Source organism: Hakea prostrata, unplaced genomic scaffold, assembly GCF_041222555.1.
Source record: "Hakea prostrata isolate BN-2017 unplaced genomic scaffold, UWA_Hpros_2 contig_75, whole genome shotgun sequence".
Taxonomy (NCBI): domain Eukaryota; kingdom Viridiplantae; phylum Streptophyta; class Magnoliopsida; order Proteales; family Proteaceae; genus Hakea; species Hakea prostrata.
This window is the reverse complement of record NW_028291194.1, coordinates 74,906-96,276: the sequence shown is the minus strand read 5'-3', so window position 1 is coordinate 96,276 and position 21,371 is coordinate 74,906. Positions and strand designations below refer to the sequence as shown.

Below are 21,371 nucleotides of genomic sequence, written 5' to 3'. Positions count from 1 at the left end.
ACAATACAAACAACAAGTATACAATAAGATTCACATGCTTTATACAATTACAGCAAAATACATGATCAAAGAATAGTAAATAGAACAGCTAAATCATCATGTATATGTAATTGGATATAAATAAGAATGCATGTCCTTACCTTGTAATTTAGTAGAAGTCCTTTAAATTGCAATCCAAACACAATTATAAAACTTTAAGTTGAAACAGAGGACACCTATATATAGGGTTACAAGAATGTATAAGAGTCAAGAGTCAAATCAAATCCAAAATCAAACCTACACAACCACTAGAAACCAGCCGGTTGCTTGTGGCAGTTGTTTGGGTCAAGTGACCTCTACAAGTGACCGCCTCTGTTATAGAAAGTTTTCAACTCCGAAATTCAGACCTTTGATGATCCAATTTCAATCCATTTAGGGTAACCAATTAATCATAAATAAGCCACCCCAACATGATGGAGATAGATCCAACACCAATTCAAAGCTCAAAGAAGAGAATGAGTGAGAGGGCAATGCACTCACGTCAACCAGAACAGCAAAAACAGCAGGGGAGATGTTCCAGATCACTATCAGCACTTCGCCCACCTTCCAGCACGTCTCCACTGCCGTCTAATCTCCCAAAATAGAAATTTCAAATATAATAATACGTTAATAGGGCGAGGGTTGCTATTTATAACAAACAGGGGGCAAATTAGGGCATTTTCCCACAAACAGAACTTGGTGGTCGCTTGGTTCAATCAACTGCCTCAAGCAACCGCACCCTAGAATATTGCTATACAAGGGTGCTTTACTCAAGGGGTTGAAACCCAAACACAACCTAACCCTAATCAACACATGGGGGACGTCTTACCTTCATTCTGGACATCTCCAGACACTTCATGCCTTGATCTAGAGATCCAACTTCCCAGCAAGGCAAGTTCATCAAGAGGAGAATCCAAATCCATGGGTTCAGGGTATGGATCATGGACGTCTATCCGGACACTCCACAACTTAATCCGACTAGAGCTTCGGGTTCTCAGACCTGTAATACGGATTCTGGGTTAGAAATACGGGGGTTGTTACATGCGGTGTATCACCCCCACATGTATTCAAGTATGACCGGATCCGATTGGGTGCGATGTGACAGAAGGTGGTATCAGAGCCTAGATTCATACAAGTCCTAACTTTATATGATACAGTAGGAGCATTTTGAGTCATCGATCCATAAATAACCCTACTACATAGAAATGAATAATAGGCTCAACATGAACTTTAGAAAAATTTGATCTTAACAGTTGCATAATAAATCCAACATGGTTAAGATACAATAAGTATATGAAACACAAAGTCACATATGCTATTAATTCAGCAAAAGGATAACACACAATAAGTATATAAATATTAAAGTTCATAACTAATAAAATTCTTAGATTAAAAAATATTACAATCCTATATCAAGTGAAAGAGCGTGGACAAACACGCATAATAAATATATGTTCGAAACAGAGTGAATCAAAGTGTGGTAAGTATGATCTCTAGCACTTTGGCGGGGGCATGTATTGACAAAGGAAGTTCTCCCATTTCTTGACTCGAGCTTGGATGTCTCTCATTCGACGGACAATCTCCTGTTGTTGAGTATGAATCTTTATAATTTGCTAACCCATGAAATTTTCTTTCGCTCTACTCTTCCTATTGCGGCCGGGAGTGTTGCCCAGTGGCAGTGTGAAAACCCAGCCCTAACCTTGACCTGGAAACCCTGTTGTTTGTAGGTCCGACAACCCGAAGTAAAGCAAGAAGTCAGCTTTGGGCCATTTCAGTAGGAGACTTGGTGGCTGGCTTGGAATCCATGAGTCTTGATGTCAGTGTTCCATTTATGGAAACTACACCTCGATGAAGATGTAATTAGTTGATAGACTTGGAGTGCTCTCTTGTCATGGTTCGAAGGCATTTCTACCTACTAGGTAAGTCACATGGTGTGTGTGCAAAACCCCTTTATGTTTGGATTTGATCTGAGCCTTCATTTCCCTGTTTTGGACTTGCTGTCTTGATTGGTCGACTCATTGGTCGACTGGACCAGTCGACCAATCCAATCGACCAATGGGATCTGATTTTGCTAATTAGGTCTTTGCTTGCTCTATTTAAGTCTAATCTCGAGTCTACTTCGTAATTTCTTCCTCCAAACTCTTTGGAACGTACCAAAGACCTCTGCAAGTCATCTCCCTTGCGTCCTTGGTGATTATCTTGACGGATCTTCGTCAAAACTCGTGCTTTTACACAAAAAGGTATGTGATCATTCTCTTCTATTGTTTCATCTTTGATTCTTCGTTACTTTTCTTTCCTTTTCTGATTGAGGACAGTAGTAGTGATGTTGTATCTTTGTTGCAACTATCACTATACTCTTTCCCTCTCTTTTCCTAAGGATCTAAAGCTTGGTGGATGATCTTTATCAAGATCATCACTCGCTTTTGAAGGAAAGCTTGTATTCATTCTCTTTCCTTATTTAGATCATGTTCTTCAGTCTTAGATCTATTTTTCTTGAAGATCTATGCATGCTTTTCATGATTTCTTATTCACAATTAGTTATCCATCATCCTATTGTTCTTGTCCATGATTTTTACTATGAATTCTTCAAGAACCATGATTGATCTAATTATGGTAACTTTTGTTTCCTAATTTATAACTTGAAGACTTGATATGATGAGTGTTTTGAAGCCCTCTATATACTAGTATACTGCATTGTAGTTTACCCCCTTGTTTAGTACCCTTTTGAACCACCAAATTCGGTTTCATATTCTTAAATCTCTGATTTTTTAAGGCCACTGTCTTTGTTGGTCGACTCATTGGTCGACTGAGGCAGTAGACCAAGTCAATCGACCAATGAGTACAGCAATCTCATATTTGGTTTGTTTTGGATGTATTGATATCTTTCCTTCTAGGTATCTTTCCTAATATGTTGTATATACTTGTTTAGGACTTTCTTCCCAAGTTTAGTCAAAGTATTACTTGATTTCCTAAGATCCTTTGCGAGTTATATAAGGTAAGGATGGTTATTTCCTTAATTACATAGATTGCATATCCTAGTTTCTATATTTAAATCTTGTTAGTTCATTTCCTTAATTAGATTCTTACAATGATATACTACTGTCGCATAGTCTTGATTACAGTAGCATTACTCGTTTATGTTAACTTGACTCATGTATGATTTACTCACCAATTATATGTGGGTTGTATGTTATTATTGATTTCTTTCCATATAAGAAGTTACCATATATGTGATGTTATGGGTTTATGCTTGTGTATGATTAAGTATGGTTTGGAAAGGAGAGGTGTCCTTTTGACACTTTTGTCCTTGGACAACTATGGGAATATTATGGGATGTTTCCGGAGATGCCCTTTGGACACCTTCCTAAACTATTGGATGACATATTTAGGATTGTCTAGTAGTGTTTGGCTAGGATGTCCCGTTATGTCAGACCCTAATTGGAGGGGTATTGAGACCGAACGACCCGTGGTAGCAATGGGGATTCATGGGCGCTCAAGACCAGTAACCAACCCGTGAGAGGACAAGAATCATATTGTGGGGACCATTTATTGGTAGGGTTGCATATGGATAGACTTGGGATCACGGGCGCTCAAGACCGGTAACCAACCCGTGAGGGGATGTGAGAGCTTCCCGTTTACCATATGTGGATGACCTATAGGGTTGATGAGTCCGTAGTCAGGGACTATGAGTACTCTAGTGTGAAGGATACCGGAAAGGATCGCCAGGGGCGAGGAATGGATGTATCTGGATCTGACTTGATGTAACTAAGTAGGAGACTTGCATTTGGCTAGGGTTTGACCCTGACATGCGCCAGTACTTAGACCAATGGTGATGTAAGAGAGTGGTGACTTAACCCCCAGCCATGGAATATCCCGAGGGATGAAGGACCCATTACCAACTGATGATGAGTGAATGAGACCTTCCTAAAGAAGTACAGTGCTATGACTTAAAGCATGTCTGCCAATAGAGACCAGTATACATAGAGTTAGAATCATATTGCATCATGTGTTTCATATCATATAGCATTTTACTTTGCTTTGAAATCCTGCCATTTATGTTGTTATGGATTAACTGCCTTACTGAGTTTCTTTGAAACTCATTCCTTTTGTGCAATGTATTGTTAGATTTCTCTACAGGTTCTGAGTATCATGACTGCTCGTATGAAGAAGCGCAAGGAGAAGAGGCATATCTTCAGGAAGGTGATTGCGTTTATGACAATTACACTGAAGATTCCACAGGTGGTTATGCTGCGTACTATGCTTAGTCTGACCATAGAGTGGAAGCGCCCTTGCGCCATTTTTGAGATTTATACTTATAGAGATGTCGTCTATAAGATTGAGAACAATTTAGTTACTTATTGTACCTACTATTAGGATTAGTTTTCATTCCTTTTCCTTTAGTACTACTTTTCCGCTGGTTGTAGAGTGGGATTCCGCCTCACTTTACTTTATTGATTTAGACATTCTGATTGTATATATGATTTATTCTTTCCTTATTTGGATCTTTTGTTTATCTTTTGCACATTGATTATTTATGTTCATGATTATGTTATTGTCTATGTGGGAGGTTGATTACCTCGATACTTGATCTTCGGGGCTGTGGATCACACACTCAGGTATGCCAGGTAGGGTACCGGCTGGGTGGATGTGACAGCAAGATCGAATGTAGGTTCCGGTGGAGCCCTCCTATGACGGGAAGACTCACCCTCCTACATGTGACGCTCTGGTGGCACATGCTCCTGATGTCTACCTCCCTCACCATCATCTGTCAAAACTGGAGAGTTGGGCCCATCTTGAATGCCCATATGAGAGATAAGTTTTCTCCCAATGTTATCTCCTAGATTTTCCCTCAACTCTTCTATGTTAGAGAAGTCCACTCCGAAGTGTCTAAAGATTCGGGTTAAGAGACACTTGTGCCCATTGTGTGATACCTCAGGATGTTGCACTCTGTGAATCATTACACACTGAATGTTGTATGCAAGATCTATGGGATATCCCACGTAAAGGGCGGAGGTCACCTGCATGATCGATATCTCATCTTAATGCCCACCCTTGGGCAAGATGTTGCAGCTCATTATGCTAGAAATAAGTCTCGGGGAAGGAAGCATGCTTCTCCCCTGTCGCATGTGATTGCACTCGTGATTGCACAACATCGAAAAGATGAGAAATCTCTTAGTGTAATTAATGGAATCATCCCCAACGCCAGGTGGAATCCACCTCATCTCACCGGAACATATGGTATATCCGTAATTGCAGCTAATAACTTAGTATCGAATTGGATGAGCATACCTCTAACCTGAATCGGATGGTTAGTACGGTTCCTCCACCGTTAGATAGAAGCTCAGGAAAAGTAAGATTGTTTTAGAAGTATCGGATCATTTCGGGGTAAGTCGGATCGTTGATGTTAAGCATGCAACCTCGTCCTAGTGTTGCAAATCTTTGGTATACCTGGAATGGAGCCACTTGGGAGCGACTCGACGAACCGTTCATACTCAATGGGCCAATTTTGGAAGGAATTGAGGTATAATGTTTCTACTTCGACAGTGTCGAATAAATTGGGATGTTGGACTCCATGACCTCTTCCCCCACCTCGTCCACGACCTCCACCATGTTGAGCCATCTAAATTTTAAGAAGAAAATTCAGAATTTTGGTACTATGAACAGTAAAAGTGAATAGTGTTTTTCTCAAAATTTCGCGAGATGGTGTGGAAAAATGTGCAGATCTAAACAAAAAATTATCGGAAAATAAAGAGAATGTTGTGAGGATCGTAGATCTACAAAAGTATTGGAATCCCACAGACGAAAATGCAAAATTGCGAAAACCAAGTGAAAGCTCATAAAAGTGGTATGTGGAGAAAGTTTACCTTTGGTCTCATGGATGAAATGCTATCGGATCTTGGGTTTGAGCATCGTATGTGGTTAGATTTGAGCTAGAAGTATGGAAGAAACCACCCAAAGAAAGAGAAAAAAGTTAAAAAGTGAAAGAGTTGAGAAAAGTGTGAAAAAACACCTTTTTGGGTGTGGGCGGTCGTATAAAACGACCCCTAGCCAATTTGGCGCACACAAATACGAGGCGCCTACGCGTGTGCAAGCATCGATTCCAAAAAAAATAAAAATTAGGGGGCCTCTGCTCCTAGAGACCCACAGGTCGGGTGGGCGATTGAGTGAAGAGACCGGCCCAACCCCCGGTCCCCTTGAAAAGAAAATTTATTTTGGGATCCTTGAAGTGCTTTAATTGGTTTTCATGCTTGCTTTTTAGCTCAATTGTTTGCTGGAGTTTAATATAAGAGATGGATGTCTTGAGCTTGTGCAATCGTGAATGTTGGAGTTAGAGTACCTGTCACTCATCTTGGTACTCTTCTTATTCCCTCAGTTCTTGCATTTGTATTAGTTGACACTGGAGCCTCACACTCATTCATTGCATCATCATTTGTGACGCGTACTTCTTTACCATCTAGTAAATTGTGTCATGAACTAGTGGTTAGTACACCAACTCGGTCTCTAGTAAAACTTGATGAAGTAGTTGGACCTTGTCCTATAACTGTGGAAGAAAAAATTCTAAAGGCTCAACTTGTGAAATTGGATATGAAGGACTTTGATGCTATCTTAGGCATGGATTGGCTAACATCTCACAAGGCAGTCATCTCATGTTTTGAGAAGAAAGTCCAATTTCATCCTATTGGTGGCCTTGTTTTTGAGTTCCAAGGTGACTTGGGAAAACAATGTGAGAAGACTATAGTGGCAACACTTCAAGTCAAGGAACTAGTTGGAGGTGCTAAACTTTGTGCTTCCATAGAAGAAAAGAAGGAAATGAAGTCCATAGAAGATCATGAAGTAGTGAGGAACTTCAGAGATGTTTTTCCTAAGGAACTACCCGGAATACCCCCAGAAAGAGAGTTGGAATTTTCCATTGAATTGGCACCTGGAGTTGCACCTATGTCCAAAGCTTTGTACAGGATGACACCCATGGAGTTGAAAAAACTTCAAGACCAGCTAAATGAGTTACTAAGGAGAGGTTTCATTCAATCTAGTGTATCACCTTGGGGAGCTCTGGTGTTGTTCTTGAAGAAGAAGGATGGAAGTATGAGGATGTGTATCGACTATAAAGAGTTGAACAGGCTTACCATCAAGAATAGATATCCTCTACCAAGAATTGATGATTTGTTAGATCAATTGAAGGGAGCCTCAATTTTCTCTAAAATTGATTTGCGGCCATGATATCATCAATTGAGGGTGAAAGCTAGCGATACATGCAAAATGGCTTTTAGGACTCAATATGGTCATTACAAATTTAAAGTGATGCCGTTCAGTCTGACTAATGCACCAACTGCTTTCACGGATTTGATAAATAGGATATTTCATGATGTCTTAGATAAGTTTATCATAGTTTTTATTGATGACATCTTGATCCATTCTAAGGATGAGAAAGAGCATGTTGAACACTTAAGGTTTGCTTTGCAAAGGTTAAGAGAAAAGAAGTTGTATGCGAAGTTTTCCAAGTGTAAGTTTTGGCTTGGGTCATGTTGTATTTGCGGACGGAATCAAAGTGGATCCAGATAAGGTCAAGGTAGTGGCAGATTGGGATCAACCCAAGCTAGTTACCAAGATTAGAAGTTTCTTGGGACTTGCTGGATACTATAGGAGATTCATTGAAAATTTCTCTAGGTTATCTGCCCCAATGACAAGATTGACAAAGAAAGGCGTGAAGTTTGGGTGGAGTGAATCATGCGAAAAGAACTTCCAAGAGTTGAAGAAGAGATTGACCAATGCATTGGTTCTAACTATTCCTCGATAACTCGAAGGCTTAACGGTTTATATGGATGCATCGAAGATTGGTCTTGGCTGTGTTTTAATGCAACATGGGAAAGTGGTAGCTTTTGCATTACGGTAACTCAAGGATTATGAACCCAACTATCCCACTCATGATCTTCAGTTGGTTGCAGTGGTTTTTTCTTTGAAAATATGGCACCACCATCTTTATGGAGAGAAGATAGCCGTTTTCATTGACCATAAGAGCTTGAAATACTTCTTCACCTAGAAGAAGTTGAATATGAGACAATGTTGGTGGTTGAAGCTAGTAACGGACTACGATTGCGATATCCGGTATAATCCGGGTAAAGCAAATGTAGTGGTCGATGCCTTGAGTAGGAAGAGCACTCAAGGAGTAATTGATCTTAATGTTCTTAGTAAGCCTTTGTTGAACTCTATCATGGAGTTGGAGTTGCAGATTGTCTTTGGAAGGTTCTGATGTAATCCTTGCCTCTTTGACAACAAGGCCTACCCTAAGAGATAGGTTCATTACCTAACAGCCTTTAGATCCTTTGTTGTAAGAGAAGTTAGAGAAGATTTCTTTAAACCCTCAAGAGGTGATTGATTTTTCTTTATCCTCCACTAATGTTCTAGTGTATAGAGGAAGAATATGTGTACCAGCGAATGAAGACCTTAGAAAAGAGATTTTGGGTGAAGCACATTACTCTGTGTTTACCATGCATCCCGATAGCACCAAGATGTACAAGGACTTAAAAGAGCACTATTGGTGGGTTGTTCTGAAAAATGATGTTGAAGACTTCGTGGGAAAGTGTGGAACTTGCCAAAGGGTAAAAGCTATTTGACAACCATCTGTAGGTCTTTTGCAACCACTTCATGTGCCAAGTTGGAAGTGGGAGGACATCACGAAAGTCACGGACTTGCCAAAGGGTAAATGCTATTTGACAACCATCTGTAGGTCTTTTGCAACCACTTCATGTGCCAAGTTGGAAGTGGGAGGACATCACGAAAGTCACGGGTTTGCCTCGGACCAATAAAGGAAAAGACACAATGTGGGTAGTAGTTGACCGATTGACAAAGTTGGCACACTTTATTCCTATGAAGATTACCTTCACCATGGACAAACTAGCAATGTTATATGTAGATAATGTGGTGAGATTATATGGTGCGCCGGTGAGAATTGTGTCGGATTGTGATCGAAGATTTACTTCAAGATTTTGGAAGAGTGCAAAAAGCTTTGGGTACCCAGCTGAGTTTAAGTACAGCTCATCATCCCTAAATGGATGGATAGTCTGAGAGAAACATTCAAATTTTGGAGGACATGCTTCATGCTTGTGTAGTTGATATGAGTGGAAGTTAGGATGAACACTTAGCATCAATGGAGTTCGCTTACAACAATAGCTATCAATCTACTATCGGCATGGCACCGTTCAAGGCTTTATATGGACGGACATGTAGAACTTCCCTCTATTGCGATGAAGCAGGAGAACGAAGTGTTTTAGGCCCTGAGTTGATAGAAGCTACTTGAGCTATGGTTGACTTGATTAGAGAAAGAATTAAGGCAGCTCAATCTAGGCAAAAGTCTTATGCAGATAAAAGGAGGACATATCTGGAATTTTGAGTAGGCGAAAGGGATTTTCTTAAGGTCTCACCAATGAGAGGTGTGATGAGGTTCAACATCAAGGGGAAGCTCAAACCAAGATACACTGGTCCTTTTGAGATTATAGAGAAAGTTGGACTGGTTGCATATCAGTTGGCACTTCCAACATCTTTGGCAAGTGTACATAGTGTGTTCCACGTTTCAATGCTTCATCAATGCATAGAGAACCTGGAACACCTATTACCACAAGAACTTGAAGGACTGAGTGCGGATTTGTCTTATGAAGAAGAAGTTGCTGAGATATTGGACCAAAAGGACAAGCAACTCCGAAATCAAACTATTCCTTTGGTGAACATTAGGTGGAAGAATCACACAGTAGAAGAAGCTTCGTGGGTAAAGGAAGATGAAATGCAGGCGCATTATCCTATCCTCTTTGGTGCCTCAAGTACATGAATTTCAGGGACGAAATTTCTTTTAAGGGGAGGAGGAATGTGAAATCCCCCGGATTTTAAACCCGTTAACCCATGTTTCCAAGACCGCGAACTCGGGCCTCGAGTCAGCAACAATTGTGGGCCATTCGAGTCGAGCCTGAAGTTTCTAAAGTGGACCTAATGATTTTGGATGAACCTAGTGATGATTTGATAACTCTCATGGAGTTTAAAAGAAAGAGAGAAGATTAATCACGATGGTGTTAAAAGGCAATTTTGGCACATCCGTAGACCAGTGATGGTGAGTCTGATTGACGAGATTAAGGTATCAAATCGAAGATCGTTGAAACACCTCTCCATCAAACCAAAAATCACCAAAATCGGAGTTCATTTGGGGGCCAAACCAAGGGCCGGTCAAGTGGCAGGTTGGGTGACCAACCCCCCCCTCCCATTTTTTGTTTCGGGGAAAAATCGGAACTTTGGGTTTTAAAACCGTATTTTATGTTTTAACTCACCTCTAAACGCATTTTTTTTATGCTAGAACAAGGTTAAGGCTATGGGAAGAGGAGAAACCAAAGAGAAGAGCGGATCCCATCCATTCGAAGGTGCTTTGACTTGGATCTTTGTGGAAACATTAGGAAACGTTAGATTTCTTAAATCCTTCTCTTAGACATAGTTTTGTGAGTAAATCTTTTCTGTCTTTGTTGAGATTTTGGTAGTGGGAGCATGTTAGGTTCATTGTTCATTCCTCAATTCTTGTTTTAATGTTCTTTCCTAGTATAAGTGATAATGGTGTGGTCCCTTGCAAAAGATTTCGCGTTTTGACTCTCTGAGTCGCCCATTGGCGATTTAGGAGAGCCAATTAGTGGCTTTTTTATCTTGATCAAATTGGATCAAATTGAAGGCACCCATAGCACCTTTTACTACCGATTAAACTTTCCAAGGTTTCTTTTCGTTTTGACTTCGAATCGATGGCAAAATTATAGCTTTTAGCCGATGTAGGTTAAAAAGGCGAGTTAGAACCTAGTTTTCTGTTTGGGTTTTTGTGGGAAGATTTTGAGATATTTTTCTAAACCCAAATTAACTTTTACTTTACTTTTTTTAATCCTCTTGCATGATTAGGTTCGTTTTGTCACCTTCTTGTGGGAGAGAATTTTTGATCTTTGGAGAAAAGAATCGAATTGAAAGGTGAGGAATGAATAACCATGTTATACTTAATTATTTGTTGCTATTTTAATTTCTCATGTTAATGTAAATTGTTATAATTTCTATTCACCGTGACATGCTTGTGTGTGGATTTGTGCGTAAGGAAGATGAAGCTATTTGTTTTGATATTGCTCTTTATGTTTGAATCTTATATTATTGCTATGAAAGTGATATGGTAATGTATGAGAAGAAAGAGGAGGAATACTATTATTCTCTTTACCTTGTATTTTCTACTAGGGTTGTGGGTTCGCCCATTACCCTAGTACCCATATGTGGTGCCACTAAACCCAAACGCATGATTGATAGGTGTCCAGAAGTGTTGGGTTAGGAATCCCTATGAGTACTACTACCCTTCCAGTAGGGGTATTTGTCACATCCACCCAGCCGTTACCTTACCTGGCATACTCGAGTGTGTGATCCACTACCCTGAAGACCAAGTATCGGGGAAATCATCCTCCCACATATACAATAACATAATCATGAACAAGATGTAATCAATGTAACATTGTATAAATAAAGAGAATCAAGATAAGAAGAGAGAATGACAATACAATCAGAGTGCGGAAAGAATGATACCAATATAATAATCAATGTTGAACAATCATATGTAAAGTGTGAGGAAAATCACTCCACATAACACTGCGAAAATGAAGCTCAAAACTAAAAGGAAAAGATTACAACCGATTCCCAAAAGAAAGGAAAGAAAAGAAATAATCAAACTAAACTAAGGTCTCTTCCGTCTCATAAAGAATGTCTCTAAACATAAACTAGAGAAACTAAACACGACCACTTCCATTCCAAAATAGGGCTAATCCTGGTACGCAACATGATCACATGAGGGATCTTCACCATAATCTTCGTAACAACTAGCACCTTGAAAGTAGTATGCATCATCGGCTTGCGCTTCATAGTACTGGCTGTCATACTTGTCAGTACCTGCAGGTTAGTTTAACAAAGATATTTGTAAAAAAGGAGTGAGTTCAAAAGAACTCAGCAAGGCAAGTTATTCCATAACAACATAAATAACATGATAGCAAAACATAGTAGATGAAATGATATGAGACAGACAATGCGTATATGAATCTAACTCCATGTATGCTAGTCTCTATAGGCAGACATGCTTTAAGTCATAGCACCCTACTCCTCTAGGTAGGTCTCAAATCACTCTCCCTCTCCGATATCTTGGGTTCTCCATTGGTAATTGTGTCCTACATCCCTCAGGACATTCCATGACTGGGGTTTAGGTCACCTCTCTCTCACATCACCATTGGTCTGAGTATTGGCACATATCAAGGTAAAGCCTCGCCAAATGCAAGCCATCTATTTGGTTATATCAAGTAAGAGTTAGATACTTCCATTCCTCGCCCCGAGCAATCAAAAACTTACAGGATACTCAAAGCTCAAGTCAAGTCAAGCTATCTTGGACTAAGAGCCAAAGTCAAGATGAGTATCAAGTTTGATGCACAAGATCAAGTCAAAATTCAAGTCGGAAGATCAAGACTTAGGTTGAATTAGGGCTTAGGACACTCGCATACACACATATGTAAATTCATTGATAATATGTTATTCATATCACTAGACTGACCTAGGACATGTTAGTAAGGTGTATGAGGCTTTTAGGGTTGACCAAAAAGTTCAAAAACCCAAGCCAAGTCCAAGCCCCAAAATGATTCAGCAAATGTGCACCAGACGGTCGACCGTCTAGTTTGCTGATAGACTTCTTAAGTCACAGTAGGCCAATTCCATCTAGCAGATGGAATTCCATTTGGGCTACTTAAGCCAGAAGGACGACCGTCTGACTAGACGAACGACCGTCTGATCAGACAGTCGACCATTTGGTCCTGGCTTAACTTAAACGGCTAGTTTATAACGGCTAGATTTTCAGACGGACGACCGTCTGGAGTAAAATTTCACTGAAATTTTAAATCCGTTGGGAGGTTGGGCCAAACAATTGGAGGACTTCTTTATAAGCCCAACCACCCCCATTTGAGGGGTTTAATATTGCCAACTAAGCTATTACTCCTTCACAAGTGAAAAAGCCATTATTGAATGTTCTAGAATTTACTACTAATCCTAAAACTCCATTCAACTTTAAGGAACATTCCAAAGTTGCTAAGCAAGCTCATTAGAGTCAAGTTTGGAGTTATTGAAGGTTATTGGAACATTTTATTGATGCATTGCGTTTCTTGAAGCATTCATTCATTGCATCACATTCACACAAGGGGTAAAGTGTCACTCTCTTTGTTAGGTAATATCCAACACTTCTTATACTTGTATTGATTGTGGTATTCTAGTCTAGGTTTATTAGAATTTGTTAGAGGGTGCTCTTGCCCTACTTGATCAAGAAATATTGTAAAGGGTACTCTTGCCCTGTAACAAAGATTGTAAGGGTTCGATTCTCTACCCATTGTATTGAAAGAGATTCATTATTGGAATACTCTGTTGAGGCTAAGAGAGGATTGAACGTAGACTTATAAAGTCAAACCATTATAAATTCTTGTGTTGTAATTGCTTGATAGTTTCTCATTTCATTTAAATTATTAATTTACTTTGAAATTGCAATTAAACCAAGAATTTGGGATAATCCACTAGGTACAACCTAATCACCCCCCCTAGGTTGCACCGACAACCAAGAACAATTCATCTTGTGCTCCCTATTATTTTTCTAAATTTTGTCCATTCATCAACTTAACGTCCAGAACACATTCCTACATGGGGTAAAGACGAGGTTTTTATGTCTCAGCCTCTAGGGTTCATTGATAGATTATGCCCTACACATGTCTATCATTACATCATTCTCTTTAGAGAAAATTGCACTAGCACTCCAAAATGGAGGTCTTAAAGCACTAACACTCCACTTTATGTTTAAAAAGCACAGGGACCCCAAAATTGGATTTTCGTTGGATATATTTGTCAAGTTTATCACTGAAAACAGTTAAATCATTGTTTATTTTCAAAAATATCCCCATAATAAACAGTGTCTGAAAGATTTTCAATGATAAATTGGACAAATATATCCAACGAAAATTGAATTTTGGGGTCTCTTTGTTTTTTAAACATAAAGTGGGGTGTCAGCGCTTTAAGGCCTTCATTTTGGGGTGCCAGTGCAATTTGCTCTTCTCTTTATGATTTAAGAAAGGCTCCACGTGCTTGATATGAATGCTTGAGCTCCTTCTTACCATTTTCTTCAAACTATGGCTTATGTTTTTGTCATGGTGAATTCGGAACCACTGCACCTCTTCTTAGTGTCAATGTTCTTCAAACACATACAATAATAATCCTCTCTCAACACCAATATCTCTCAAATTTATTATAGAGGGTTCGCATGTCAAATTTAAAGCATTCTCCACTCCTATGGTGGTTTCTCTGGTTCTCACCAAGTCAGTTTGGATAGCTGATGCATGATTCAACCATATACAGGACCATTGTAGGAGCTCTACATTATGCAACATGAACTCATCCTGATATTCAATTTGTAGTAAATGAAGCCTATCAATTCATGCATGATTGCCCAACTGTTGATCATTGAACCAATGTTTAGCGAATTCTACTATATCTCAAACACTTCGGATCATGGTTTGATGTTTTTAGATAAACATAAATACATTTCTCAGCATTCTTTGATGCCAACTTGGCAAGCTGTCCTAATGATCACAAGTCAAGTGGAGGAAGTGCAACATGGTAGTAATTTGATTTCCTAGAGCTCTAATAAACAAGCTACCAGTGCATGCTCTAGTATTGAGGCTGAATACAGGACTCTTGCCAACAACAATATTGGACTAACCTGGGTTTAATCATTACTCAAGGATTTATAAATCTAGAGGAGAGGTTGCATTAAGTGATGGACCATTGAGGACGACTGACGAGGGCTGCAGAGCTGAAGATATAGTTAAGCTATGGAATTGCAAGCATTGTTGGGTCAACTGTAAAAGGTAATAGAGGTTTGGCTTCCATTGAAAACGGATTGCAGCATAAGTGCAATCACGAAATAATCACACGTTGGACAAAACCAATCATTATTGCACCCTTTACCTGGATCTGGACTAGCTACATATTTACAACTGATACCATGAGGTTTCTTCAAACACAAAATGAACTAGATTCTTATGAAATAAAGCAAGTACATACCAACAAGTTACTTTTTATTACAGTGAATGAAGGAGATCTTCATTTAACAAATAACTTCTCTACTCTAACTTTCTTTTATCACAGGAAATGAAGGAGATCTTCATTTTACAAATTTATTTGTTTCCTAAGACTTTCTATAAAAATAAAAAAATATTTAAAAAATTATTACATCATTTTTTTAGTTTGACTATAGAGGGAGAGCAAGTCATATTAAGCACAAAAAACTTGTCCTCCCTTCAGAAAGTTCTGGCAAATCTTTAACCAAAATTTCCTATCTGGTTCTGCAAGCTCCAATCTTTATTTCACATGCTCAGCAAAATCTTTCTGTAGCAAAATCAAATAAGAAAGTAAGTTCTCCTTCAAAAAGGAATTAATCAATGCTAATGAAGTAGCATAAAATAAGTGATTGTTTACCTTTATGGAGTAGTTGTTAGTAAGACGATCAATTATATTACATAAGATGTCTTTGGTGTACTCCGGATGGCCTTGAATGCCTAATATGTTGTGGTCAAGAACAAACATCTCCACTCCTGTCTGGTCGGAGAAAGCAATCACTTTGGCACCCAATGGAACCTCTCTTACCTATTCCGTTGAGTTAAATGTCATTAATAGCTATCAAACTTCCAAATTGATATGAAATGAGATAATAAATTAAGCACCATAAAATTAGGAAGTCAAGCAATTATGTTGAGTTTTAAATTAGGAAAAGTGAAGTCAAGAGTTTGAATCCCTTTGGGGCCAGGGACAAAGAAACTAGGTTAAGAATGTAGTCGAGGTGCATGTAAACCAGCGGGAAAGAACTTGGACCTAGAGAAATAAATGTACGAAAAATCCCTACTCTATGTAGTTCTCAGTCTTTCATCTCCCTAGAGAGCACCCTTTTACAAGAGGGTGAGCAAGACTACGTAGATGGAGAAGAGAAGGTGAGCAAGACTACGTACCTCATCTTGGTGACACTCAATAATGGTGAGAGCAGATGGAATCTCCTGTAGGCCATCAAAGATGCTACAGGGCGGCAACTCCCCTACCATTTTTACTTCCCTCAACCCAAGGTCCCATCCACCTGAAGCTCTATCAACCTTACCGCCAAGTGCTCGGCACAAGACCTACTCAATGAAACAAACAGAACAGACCAAGATGTAAGCGTTAGACGAGGAAGAGATGAACTCTTTAAGAAAGTGCAAGAAGAAGCTCATTAATGAAAGCCTATATAAAAGAATACCTGATGGCCAAAGCATATCCCCAGCACCTTCTTCCCCATGGAGTCCAGTTTAAGCAGCAAAGAGCAAAGCTTCAAGATCCATGACTCATTTCCATAAGCATCATAAGGACTACCACTGATTACAAAACCATGATACTTATCAACGTCATCAAAGTCAGGGAACACTCCATCGACAACACTAAACATATCCCATGTTTCGCCTTCATCTGCAAATGCATTCTGAAAAACATTGAAGTACCCACCATACACTTTTTTCACATAGTCCGAGTCCCTGGCAGCCATCAGTAAAGCATATCTCTTCTCCCCAGCAGCTTCCATCCTCAAGAAACCGAAATGAAACAAAACAGAAATAGACAGGAATAGAAGCTATAGACTTTCTGTAGAGGATTCAGAAACGTTCGAATTGATGTGAAAAAGAGCCTGAACGAGGTGGTATTTATAGAGGTGTAGTACGTTACCCGGTTTATCCTGTGCAAGGAATTTTTCGAATGTTAGTTTCCTCAGTTGTTTCTTCTGTCGCCTGTAACTTGGTATACAAAGTCGGCTTTTTCTTTCCTTCTCTTTTCTTAATGTGAATACGAACCACCTCAGGTTGGCCTCTTTATAAACCGTCATCTGTTACTTATTCTTGGTTTTTAATCGACCGATTTGAAAAGGATAGATCTGAGTCTGTCGTCCTGTTTCAGTCACTTTTTATATTTAATTGACAATAATACCTTAACAGAAAAGGTCCGACTGATTCTTGTGGAAAAAACTAAGAACTGATGGTGGTGGAAGAAACTTCATCTTCCCTCTTTAGCAAAATCCGAAGAAAAAACTTGGTCTTCCTTCGGTTTTGACTTTTTTCTTTTATTCCTTTTGTTAAAAGTTCTCACCTAAACAAGGGAAAATTCCTTGGTTTGATCTAGGAATGCATGTTTGGCCCTAATCCAGGGTGCGATCTTTTAGCGAGACTTGGGGTTTCGCTGGTTGGTGAAACTAACGAAATCCAAAATGTTGTCAAAATTTAGGCTACATTTGCAAGGGTTTGGGTCATCCTTTTTTTTTCTTCTAGAAATAATTATATTAGAAAGAGATACAAATATTATCTTATGATTTGATTTCTAAGAATAAATTTATAGATTTAGTGAACCTTATTTTATAATTTCAAGAGCAAATTGCACTAACACCCCAAAATGGAGACCTTAAAGCACTAACATCCCACTTTATATTTAAAAAGCTAAGAGACCCCAAAATTGGATATTCATGGATATATTTGTCAAATTTGTCATTAAAAACCTTTCACACTATTTATTATAGAGATAGTTTTAAAAATAAACAGTGACTTAACTGTTTTCAGTGATGAATTTGATATCAAATGAAAATCCAATTTTGGGGTCTCTGTGCTTTTTAAATATAAAGTGGGGTGTCAGTGCTTTAAGCCCCCATTTTAAGGTGCTAGAGCAATTTGCTTTAATTTCAATTACATATTTAATTTTTTTGAGAAAATGGAGCTTTTTATTGAAGAAGGGAAAAGAGAAGAAAAATATTACAGTCTGCAAAACTTCTTACCGTTGATATCGTTCTTAGCAAGGGAGGATAACATCGACGGGATAGCTTCTACAGAAAAGAGTATTTCCTGGGACGAATTTACATATCTAGCTAGGAAATCCGCACATGTATTAATCTCTCGAACATGTTGGACAAAATTACAAAGATTAAAATTCCTTTTAAACTCCCTAATCTCCATGACTAAGTCGATGACCCTCCAAGATGTAGAGAAATGTCCTTGTATTGATTGGATTGTCACTGATACGGAAGTTTCCTACCCAATCAGGGCTCCACATGACATGCAATCAGGACAGGAATAGACCATCTTGATCAAGGCATAATGTACGCCAGACTTATATGGCAATCACTCTCAATGGGGAAGGTCAACTCAGTAACCAATCGAGCGGGACCAACTACAAGGAGGGATAATCCTAGGAGAAACAACAGCCTTCGTCAGGTAAACTGACCAAATACAGAAAAGGTAACACTTACAGTATAAATACCAAGACACTCCCCTCTGGTAAGCATCCAATACATTATGAACATAGTCTTGTGTAATCCTTGCACGGGACCTTAATCTGTTCACTTTTTGACTAAGCCATCGGAGGTGGTTGCCCAATATTCTTGCCGGCCTGCATCTAACCCTTTTTACAGGACTCATCATCGACTTCAGAACCGGAGGAGGTTTACTCAGGAGTTATAGTAATATAACTGTGACGCATCGTTTGGCGCCGTCTGTGGGGAACGACAATTTTCAAGTCATGGCGAGACGAGCAAACAATGGGCGCACTCTGCAAGAAAATGCTTGCGAAAACCTTCACTTAGATGATCAAACACATCAAGATGATGGTGTCGGACGCTCGACCCGAGTAGAACAAGATCCTCCGTAGGATAATCTGGTTCCAGAAAATCCAAACGGAGAAGGCACGTCCAAAGGCCCCCAGAGACATGCTACTACAGCAGATGTAAATGAACTTCGGAAGGGTATGCTCGAGATGTAAGGGGTATTGCGGAACTTGGTCCATCAAATTGGAGTTGAACAGTGACCAAAACGGAACACCTAGGCGGGAAGGCTGCTAAAAGCTTTCTAGACTGTCAGAGGATCCCGACCAAGGAGGGGTATCCCGAGAGGCAGACAAGCCGAGGGCCAGAGATCCATCCATATTGGTCATGACCATCGTCAGAGAACACCAAACGGGACTAGGATCAGTGCCTTAGATCGTATTTCGGTACCTTCTAAGACAAGATCCATACCTCAGAGGATTCGTCGAGAAGATATAGAGCACCAAGGAGAAAGTCATCCTCAACCAACCCGATCGAGGATGTCAATCACCCAAACGCATTCTATAAAGGAGGATACCGCTGAATCCGATGGAGATGGAGCAAGGCAAAATCGTCTTTGAAGAAGGATGGCGGAGGTGGAGCGCAAATTGGAGGATCGGGATCATGACGAGGATCTGGATGTGGTTGATCGGGAACCTTTTTCAGATGAAATCATGAATATGCCTCTTCCTCAAAATTTCATCATGCCAACTTTCACACCATTCGATGGAAAAACCAACCCGAAGGACCATATAAGCTACTTCAAATCAGTAATGACAGTCTTTGGGACGGGAGGATGAACTACTTTGCAGAACATTCCCGGCCTCATTAAAGGGACCAGCCATTAAGTGGTTTAGTAGCTTGCAGCTGGGATCCATCCACAACTTCAAGGAACTCGCTCCGAAGTTCATAGCCTAATTCAGAAGTGCGATCGGGAGCAAGAAAAAGTCTGACAGCCTGTTTGCCATAAGGCAGGGACGAAGTGAATCCATTCAGGATTTCCTGAAGCACTTTGACGAAGTAGCCATTGAGATCGAGGATCTAGATGACCAAGTTGCTTACAGTTCACTTTGGAGTGGTATCACTCACCAAAGACTTCTGAAAGTACTATTGACGGACAAGCCCAAAACGTACTGGACACTGTTGCGCAAGTGTCAGAAGCAGGCTAGTGTTTACGAAGTAATAAACGCTTGGGTAAAGGTTCATCGAGAAAGAAGACCCGATCGGGAAGCAAAGAAGAGTTCCCCGAATGATCGAAACCAAGGATCAAAGGGTAGATGGAAGCGTGACCAAAGATGGGAGAGCTATACAACTCTCAATGCCAAGCCATCGGAGATTCTGATGAACATTTGGGACAAGAAATCTTTGAAATGGCCAGGGAAGCTGCATTCTCTTCTAGAGGATCGAGACATGACGAAGTATTGTCACTTCCATAAAGATTATGGACATCACACTGACAATTGTCGAATCCTTAAGTTAGAGATCGAAGAATTAATCCAAGAGGGCAAACTTGGACAGTATGTGCGAAGATCTGGAAAGCCTCAGGAAAGTTAACCCGAGCCAAGAAAGAGAGCCCGATCGCCCAGTCCGAAAGAAGACACCAAAAAGGCTGACAAAGGCAAAGAGAAGGTTGATCGGGAGAAACACCAATATATGTTATAATGGGTGGCCCGACCATGGAATCAATCAAGAAGGCAAAGCAAAAAGCGCGGTTCGTGGGGGTTGTGCACTTGCCAAAAAAGAGGCAAAATCCAGCTTGTCAGGAACCTATAACATTCACTGATGATGATTTGAATAGGGTTGTGGCACCCCATGATGATGCAATCATCATTAAAGTAAAGATTGCGAATCAGGAAGTTCACCGGGTCCTAGTTGATACAGGCTCATCCGTTGATCTGTTATCTTATGAGGCTTTTAAAAGACTCAAGTTAGCTGATGATTTACTTACCCCATCAGCAACTCCCCTTTATGGTTCTGCAGGATCTTCAGCGGATAGCGAAGGAACAATCCACTTGGATCTAAAGATCGGGACGTCACCTCGGGACACGCTTGTTCGAGTCAACCTCATGGTCGTAAAGGACTTATCTCCATACAATGTGATCTTGGGATGACCGACCCTTAATGCAATTGAGGCAATCGTATCCCCCCGACACATGAAACTCAAGTTCCTGACTGACGCTGTGGTTGGCGAATGCAGCTCTGACCAATCTACTTCTTGACAATGCTATGTGAATTACTTGAAGCAAAAACGGAGGTCAGAAAACTCGGGAAGTGCCTTGACCATTGAAGTCCGAGATGATCGGGACGAGGAAAATATCCAAAGAGTCGAACCGGTCGAGAAGTCAGATAGAATTCAACTAATCCAGTCTCAACTCGACCGGGGGACATTTATCAGATTAGAGCAACCCAAGGAATTCAAGGAGGAGCTAGCTCATTTCTTATTTGATAATGCTGATATCTTTGCATGGTCAGCAAGCGACATGGTCGGGATAGACAAACGGGTAGCAGAACATAAGCTTTGGATTCAAAAGGATGCTACCCTGGTCATTCAAAGGAGAAGAAATGTTGCAATTGAAAACCATGAGACAATCAGAGTAGAAGTTGAGAAACTTGAAAAATCAGGCTTCATTGAGCCGATTGAATGCTCGAC

General features: G+C 40.0%; 2 protein-coding genes and 1 pseudogene across 2 annotated transcripts; 2 read left to right on the top strand and 1 right to left on the bottom strand.

Annotated features, from left to right (window-relative positions):
- Window positions 1-15,357: 15,357 nt before the first annotated feature.
- Window positions 15,358-16,687, bottom strand: LOC148998984 (gamma-glutamyl peptidase 5-like; annotated as a pseudogene).
- A 2,621-nt stretch (window positions 16,688-19,308) lies between these two features.
- On the top strand, window positions 19,309-20,275 carry LOC148998983 (uncharacterized). The gene is made up of 2 exons (XM_089141558.1): window positions 19,309-19,491; window positions 19,697-20,275. Exons 1-2 carry the CDS (start codon window positions 19,309-19,311, stop codon window positions 20,273-20,275), a joined length of 762 nt encoding a protein of 253 aa, XP_088997684.1.
- Window positions 20,276-20,397: 122 nt separating this feature from the next.
- LOC148998982 (uncharacterized) lies at window positions 20,398-20,832 on the top strand. The gene has a single exon (XM_089141557.1). It carries the CDS (start codon window positions 20,398-20,400, stop codon window positions 20,830-20,832), a length of 435 nt encoding a protein of 144 aa, XP_088997683.1.
- The last annotated feature ends 539 nt before the right edge of the window (window positions 20,833-21,371 follow it).